Raw genomic sequence first — 8400 nt, 5'->3', positions numbered from 1 at the left:
TATATATGTATGGTACCATTGCATTTTTTAAAATAAAATAATTGTTCATCAAGCAATGCATTAAACTAATCAAAAAGACATTTATAATGTAATTTCTCTTTCAAACAAATGCTATTATTTTGCTAATCTCATCTTCCTATTCATCAAATAATCCTAAGAAGAAGAAGAAGAAAAAAAAGCAGTTTCCACAAAAAATTAAATATTAAACAGCACAACAAAATGTTTCTTGAGCAGTAAATCAGCATATCAGTATGATTTCTGAAGGATCACGTGACACTAAAGACTAGAGTAATGATGCTGAAAATGCAGCTTTGCATTACAGGAGTAAATTACATTTTAAAATATTTGAAAATAGAAAACACATTTTAAATTGTAATAATATTTCTCGATATTACTGTTACATTTTACTGTGGCCTTGGTTACTGTGGCCTTACAAAAATCTCACCACTTAATACTAACATTTGAATGATAGAGTACATTTTATAAAATAATAATGCATTCCTCATCATGCATCATGCATTCAAAACAGCCATAAGTTGCACATTACATTTCTTAGGCTACGATTTTGTATTTTTTGTAATTTTTTAAAGAATTTGTAATTTTGCTAAGATTTTATTTTTTATTTTTATTAAATAATGTATTTAACAGGGCTGTAAACACTATGGATGTTTGGAGTGATACAGAAAATGACTTAAGTAAGCAAGTGATGTTCCTACATCATGTCACAGTTACAGATAAACAGAGAAAGTCAACACACATGAATTTTAAAGATAAACTTGTGGATAAATTTAACTTCAGGATCAGACCTAGAGTGATGTTTACTGTCAGATATAAATACAACATACACTTGTTCAAGTCCGATCATCATATATTTAAGCGCTGAGAGTTCCTGCATGCTACGAGTCTGTCAGGAGCTGCCAAAGGCTGCTGGCTTCCTGCTCCGTTCAGCCTATCATCAAACCATCACCTTGCTCCCAACCCCTACTCATCAGCATATCACAAATTTCCCCATTCATAAATCTCTTCATCCTCACACATAAATAATGGAAGAAACGCTGAGCATCAGACCATCTGATTTGACAGTTCAAACGAAGCCTAAGAGACACGTCTTCCAGATGTAACTATTTCTAGGACTCTCACGCATGTCATTTTATCTTATCTGATATATTTAGAGTATCCATCTCCAAATGTTCAAATATCTGGTTCTTATTATTTATGCTGTATTAGCAATGGTGGCAGCCCTCTTGACCATAGAACATTCTGCACCTATACTGCCATAAAATAATAATAAATTAATATTTAAAAAGGAATAGTTCTGCCTTGTTGACTATTTGGTAGAAACTCTGGTTACCACGGTTACCTTGAGCATTTGAATTGTATTTTCAACTACCCATTGGCATGTTCAGGAAAGAACCCCTTTGTTAAGGACATAAATGTAAAAATAAAATGTCGCTGCATTGTAAATTATGGTATGAAAAGGCTGAACTGTCTGTACAGAAAATGTTAAAGCTTTGATCCACTGACTATGTTTGATTACAACGATCAGGCTAAATAGCACTTGACAAAAGTTGTCATGTTTCCAAGTAGATATTTATTATATTGTGCAGCAGTTTAACAGCAACAGAGCTTGAAATGTAAGGAAAAGTGGATAAAAAATGTTGTTAATACCCCCAAAAAATGGATCACGGCCCTATTCCTCGAGATATAGAATAAAGATGGAAAAGTGCATTAATATGTGCCAATCATACAATAAAATGAAACACAGTAAATGATAAAGATGTCATTTTGCTTGAACTCATGAATGCAGACATCAAATGATAACAAAATTTGATAAATAAACTAGTAGTAGTAATAAACTACTGTTTCAGTCAAATTAATTTGGCCACTTCCACTTCAAACAGACCCTACTGACTTTCTGTGCTTATGATAACAAATGAAAAGCTAATGATGATGACTCATAAAAACATTGTAGTCGAATGCTTAAAACTACAAAATCTCTTGGAAACCATGAGGCAACAACTATTGTCAAAACAGCTAAAATAATGACACCATCATCTAATACTGGGGAGATCAATCTTTTACCATGGTTATGATTTATAAAAATTCATTAGCATAAAAAAGTGAAATCTACTTCTCAGAGGAATGACATAAACCACTAATCATACAAACCATAGGCTTTAGTTCAAACCATGTATATCAAATCTACATATCATATCAAAACTACATAACAATTCATATAAATCTGTCACTCTTGATCTAACCTATACTGAGAGCATCCTAATTTGTCTACCAATTTGAATAGTGTTTTCAGAGCCATTGTTAAAATTCACTTAGCCCTGGACAAAATGATGGCTATAACATAAAGGGCCTTTAAACTTTAAATCTGATTAATTTGCATCATCAATGAAAATGTACAAAAAAGGCTGCCTTTATTTGATCAAATACACAGTAAAAAAAACTGTAATATTGAGAAGAATTTTTTTACCATTTAAAATAACTGTTTTCGATTCCAATTTTTAAATGTATATAAAAATGTATTTAAAACCAATGTTTTAAAATGTAATTTATTCATGTGATGCAAAGCTGAATTTTCAGCCGTTTTCAGTGTCACATGATCCTGCTGATTTGAGACTCAGGCATGTTGGACAACAATTGTGCTGCTTAATTTTTTAGGTGAAACTGATACTTTTTCAGGATTCTTTGATGAATAAAAAGTTCAAAATAACAGCATTTATCTGAAGCATAAATCTTTTGTAACATTATAAATGTCTTTATAGTCACTTTTTAATGCATCCATGCAAAATAAATAAATAAATACAAATCTCACTGACCCCAAAGTTTTGAACGATAGTGTGTAGTTACTGTATCCCCTTTTAAAAAGGGATTTTCACAATACTATTGAAAATCTTAGAGAGGAGTTGTGGGCCCAGAATCTTGGCAAATTATTTTTTGCTGCTCTCTGCACATTGTGTCATACAGAGTATTTAATTTAATATTAAATCTAATATTTCAGCCATCCACTCTCTTCTGTGAGGCCCACAGGTTGTCTGGGATCTCCTCTCTCAGCATGCACAGGTAATGAGCTTATTGACACCGGAGAATATCAGAAGTCAATTTCTTTGAATTGTCCTAAAGTGAGCCAATCAGTCACACAAGTCCCCTCTGAAACTATCTTGTTACTCAAGCTCATGAAGCTCATCATCGGGAGACGCAGATCAGGGCTCCGGTGCAGAAAGCCAAAGAGGTCTTTTCCTTTAATCATGGAGTAGTGATGAGAATCACAAAGGGTATAATTAAAAAAGGATGAAATCGAAATGACAGCAAGGACTTCATACAGGATATCTGCTATTCCTCCTCACTAATTAACATGTCACATCGGTTAAAAGCTAAACAAACATCAGATAATGCTTAGCCTTGGATTTACATTCCCCGTTCAATAAGCTTGTGTCCAATTACCCCGTCCCCAACTGACCTCAGCTCATGCTCACCATTAAACCTGCTTTATGTTGTCATTGTGACTCTGATTCGCAGAACTTGATTCTATTCTTCCAACAATAGGAAATCAAGGACAGCAAGCAAGCAATGCAAATGTAAGACAATAATATATATATATATATATTATTGTCTTACATTTGCATAGAAACTAACTGAACTTTATCTGCTCCACAACAATATTCATTCAGAACCAGACAAATGTTTTAACTAATTTTGCTACAGCTGGTGATGACAAATGCTTAACACTTAACAACTCACTGGTTTTGACCAAAAAGGATTCTCAGAAAAGCCTTTCCCTTAAATTTAATTGCCAGCAATTTACCATAAGGTCCAATCAGTTTCCATTAAGTATCATTAACTAACAAAATCAACAAATGTTTCACAATTTATTCATCTAAGTTGGTGTTAATAGACGATTCTTCATCGTTCATTCATGTTAAATCATAATACATACACCTAGATTAATAACTGCTGGTAATGTTAATTTCCACAATACTTTTTTTTTTTTCACACAGTATAAAATACATGTTAAAGTATTATTAATTGTTATTTCGTGTTAATTACTGCATCAACTAATGCTAACATACACTTTCAGAAAAAAAAAAAGATACTTTAGGTACTAATATGTACTTTAAAAAGTACTAATATGTACCTTTAAGGTACTAATATGTACCATTTGCCAATACCTGAAAAATAACTGTTTTAAGATGGGAATGCATGATGTTTTAACTAAATTCTCTGTCACTCTTACTGGCTGTCAGTCAAAGCTCACAGGCTGTGAATCATCCATTATACAGTATTTCGCTTAACAATATGCCAATCACTCACCTCATATGATGACTGGATAAGGGCATAATGAGCCCTGATGCTGAATCTGATGCTGAACAATAAGCCAATCATTCACACTTATGATAACTGCTTGTGGTTTAATTGAACAGTCAGCCAGTCGCTGGACCCCACATGCTCTAGTCCAGTGGTTCTCAAACCTCTCCATGAAGTACTCCCAGCACTGCACATTTTGCATTTCTCCCTATATCTGACACACCCACTTCAGGTCTTGCAGTCTCCACTAATGAGCTGATGAGTTGAATCAGGTGTGATAGATGAGGGAGACATACAAAATGTGCAGGGCTGGGGGTACTCCAGGACAGGTTTGAGAACCGCTGCTCTAGTCTAATGTATAACATGCAGCTTTGTGCACTGGGTGAGAAAATTACTTATTAGCTTAGGACCAAATTGAACTATTTTTGCATGACTAGAGTGCTGACACCTGGTGGGATAAGTATTCTACCCAATCATAATGAGAGAAAAGAAGAGAGAACACAGGACTGCGGAGTCTTCTTGCCATACTGATTTTCCAACCCAGGCTCATTGGAAGTATACGTGCCTCTAAATAAATTTCTGTAACACCGTTATTATGTACCTTACTGGACAACCTTCAGAAAAATATAATCCTGTATTTCAAATATATATTCATATGTGACCCAGGACCACAAAACCAATCATAAGGGTCAGTTTTTTTAAATTGAGATATATACATCATTTGAAAGCTGAATAAATAAGCTTTTCATTGATGTATGGTTTGTAAGGACAATATTTGGCCGAGATACAACTATTTGAAAATCTAGAATCTGAGGGTGCAAAAAAAAAATAAAATCTAAATATTGAGAAAATTGCCAAGTTGTCCAAATTAAGTTCTTAGCAATGCATGTGACTTATCAAAAATTAAGTTTTTATATATTTACAGTAGGACATGTACAAACAAAGTTTCTGATAGTCAGTATGTTGTATGTTGTTGACCCATCAAAATAAAGTGTTAGAAGATATTAAGCAGACAGTCTACTAATACTTTAATGACTGCTAGTTGACATGTAGTTGCAAAGTTACTTACTGTTAGTAGAATGTCTAAAGTGGACTATCGAAATAAAGTGTTACCAAATATCTTTATGGAACATGATCTTTACTTAATATCCTAATGATTTTTGGAATTAATTTTTTTTTTATAATTTTGACCCATACACTTTATTATTGGCTATTGCTACAAATATACCCATGCGACTTATGACTGGTTTTGTGGTCCAGGGTCAAATATAGTCAGAAAGTTGCCAAAAAAAAGTGTGAGATAAAAACCTTCTGATCTTTACCTTGTGAAAAGCAAGCTTCTGATTGTATGCATAGAACACTGGTCATCTCACGCTTTAAAAATCATTGATCATTGCTTCATCTATGGATAAATGCCTTATTATATGTCCATGAATTTTTCTTAATTTTAGGTTCAAAATTTGTTATAACATTTTTCACTTCACAAGACGTTAACGTTAAGACGTAAGACGTTTTTTTCTCAGCTGTTTGGACTCTCATTCTGACAGCACCCATTCACTGCAGAGGATCCATTGGTGAGCAAGTGATGCAATGCTACATTTCTCCAAATCTGTTCCAATGAAATAACAAACTCATCTACATCTTTAAAGGCCTGAGTATATGTTTATTTTGGGGTGAACAGTCCCTTTAATGAAATCTTGATAGGTGCTTATTTTTATATACATTTATTAGCCGTTTGAAATAGTTCACCATAGGACATGACAACCCCCCACACATAAGCAATCAAAAATAATGCGTGACTCTTTCAGAGATCCGCGAGAGGAGGCAGATGAGGAGAGCGCGCGGCAGAATGTGACGTCACCAGTCGCACTTCTTTCCTACTTGTTGGGAAAGCGCGAGCTGCGCTACCTGGCGCAGAGAGTGGACAGCCCGCGCACGGAGAAAGAATATCCTGCACGGTAAGAACACTCACCTTTCACCGCTAGCTGTTGCTTCTTTACTTTTAAAAGTAGCATTTGCTGTGTGTAAATGAATAGGCTACAGTTTTGGGCATGCAGTGTTTTTATCCTATGCATGTTTTTGTTAATAACAAAGTAATTAAACTGTTATATTCTAAGTTATGTAAATAATTCGCATATGTTCCAAGTGTCCAAGTCAGCGTCTGTTTTCTGCAGGGTTGCCAATGTTTTGTTTCACCCTCAGATCTCGTGATGTGGAAAGAGACAGATGAAAGGCATCGACCACCTTAGACTCGTGGAGAGATCTGCGAAAGCAAGAGCGCAGCTCTATAAAGTAGGCTAAAGCACTTATCTCCGGAGGCTCGGCTGTCACAGAATGGAGAACATCACGAGCCCCTTCATCCCAAACCCAACATGCAACTACAGCATGGATTTATACTATTACGACTCTTCAAACCGGAGCGATCTGAACTGCACGCCGCCGGCTGACTACTTCTTTTACGCAGATCTGTACGTGGTTCTCCCGGTCATTTACTCCGTGATATGCGCCGTAGGTCTGACGGGAAACACGGCGGTCATATATGTGATCCTCAAAGCACCCAAAATGAAGACAGTGACCAATATGTTCATCCTGAACTTGGCGATCGCCGACGACCTCTTCACTTTAGTGCTGCCCATCAACATAGCGGAGCATCTGCTACACTACTGGCCGTTCGGCGAGGTGCTGTGCAAAATCATTTTAAGCATCGACCACTACAACATCTTCTCAAGCATCTACTTTCTGACTGTTATGAGTGTGGACCGGTACCTGGTGGTGCTGTCGACCGTGCGCTCCAAGCGCATGCCGTACCGCACATACCGGGCAGCCAAGATAGTGAGCCTGTGCGTATGGCTGCTGGTGATCCTCATCGTCGTGCCGTTCACCGTGTTCGCGGGAGTCTACATCAGTCCCGACGACACCGAGAGGAAAAGCTGCGTGCTGAGTTTCCCCAGTCCTGAAAGTTTGTGGTTCAAAGCGAGCCGGGTTTACACCCTCATACTGGGCTTTGCCATTCCGGTGTCTACGATTTGCATTCTTTACACCATGATGCTGTACAAATTAAGAAACATGCGCTTGAACACCAACGCCAAAGCGCTGGACAAAGCCAAGAAGAAAGTGACTATCATGGTGTTTATCGTACTGGCCGTGTGCCTGTTCTGCTGGACGCCCTTTCACCTCAGCACCATCGTGGCGCTGACCACAGACCTGCGGACCACACCGCTTCTCATCGGCATCTCGTACTTCATTACCAGCCTGAGCTACGCCAACTCCTGTCTGAACCCGTTCCTCTACGCCTTCCTGGACGACAGCTTCAGAAAAGCCTTCAAGAAGATGTTAGAATGTAGACCTGCTTGAATATAAAGCGCTTTGAAGAGACGAGTTTAGAGTCACGGTGCGCCATGCAGAATTGAATTCCAGGATTTGAATTGAATTTGAATTGAGGTAGCAAACAGAATTCAACTAAGGCGTTTAGCAATTGGGATTTGAATTTAATTTGAATTTTATGAAAAGGTTTATGACTGCAATAAGCCTAGTTTTGAATTGGAACAGCAAAGTAATGACGAATTTTATTGCTTGACAAAGCATTGTCTGGCAGTTTAAAAAGAAACATAGTTTAATATACATTATTAATATATACATATATTTTATGAAAATATAAAAGATAATTTAAACTATTCAACTATAAATTTCAACTATTGTCATTCCAATTCAATATCCTGTAGTTTGTCATTACATTTAGATTAACACTTATAAACTCCAAGCGTCCCAATTTTAAAATTACGAACTATGGTTACCAACCATAACTGAAATACATTCATCACCATAACTAGTTATTGGCAGTGTCTCAAAATAGTGAGCAGCTCATGTAGACATCATATTATTAAAATCAATGTAATTCCAATTCAATATCCTTTAGTTTGTTGCCAATAAAATTAAAATTTACACTCAGTTTTATATTTTATGCCTAACCCTGATTAAAATACAGTTATGATGAATGTGTCCACTACTTCCCAGACTCCCACATCCCTGTGTATTTCCAATAATAAAGGAAAATGTTTTCCTGACACTAAATTCTAATGTAAG

At 36.2% G+C, this 8400-nt stretch overlaps 1 protein-coding gene across 1 annotated transcript; it reads left to right on the top strand.

Annotated features, from left to right (window-relative positions):
• The first annotated feature begins 6635 nt into the window (after positions 1–6635).
• Positions 6636–7862, top strand: LOC107727007 (neuropeptides B/W receptor type 2-like). The gene has a single exon (XM_016536743.1). It carries the CDS (start codon positions 6652–6654, stop codon positions 7669–7671), a length of 1020 nt encoding a protein of 339 aa, XP_016392229.1. The 5' UTR covers positions 6636–6651; the 3' UTR covers positions 7672–7862.
• Positions 7863–8400: the final 538 nt, after the last annotated feature.

Source organism: Sinocyclocheilus rhinocerous, unplaced genomic scaffold, assembly GCF_001515625.1.
Source record: "Sinocyclocheilus rhinocerous isolate Xijiao unplaced genomic scaffold, SAMN03320098_v1.1 scaffold666, whole genome shotgun sequence".
NCBI lineage: Eukaryota > Metazoa > Chordata > Actinopteri > Cypriniformes > Cyprinidae > Sinocyclocheilus > Sinocyclocheilus rhinocerous.
This window is presented reverse-complemented; position numbering and strand designations above follow the sequence as displayed.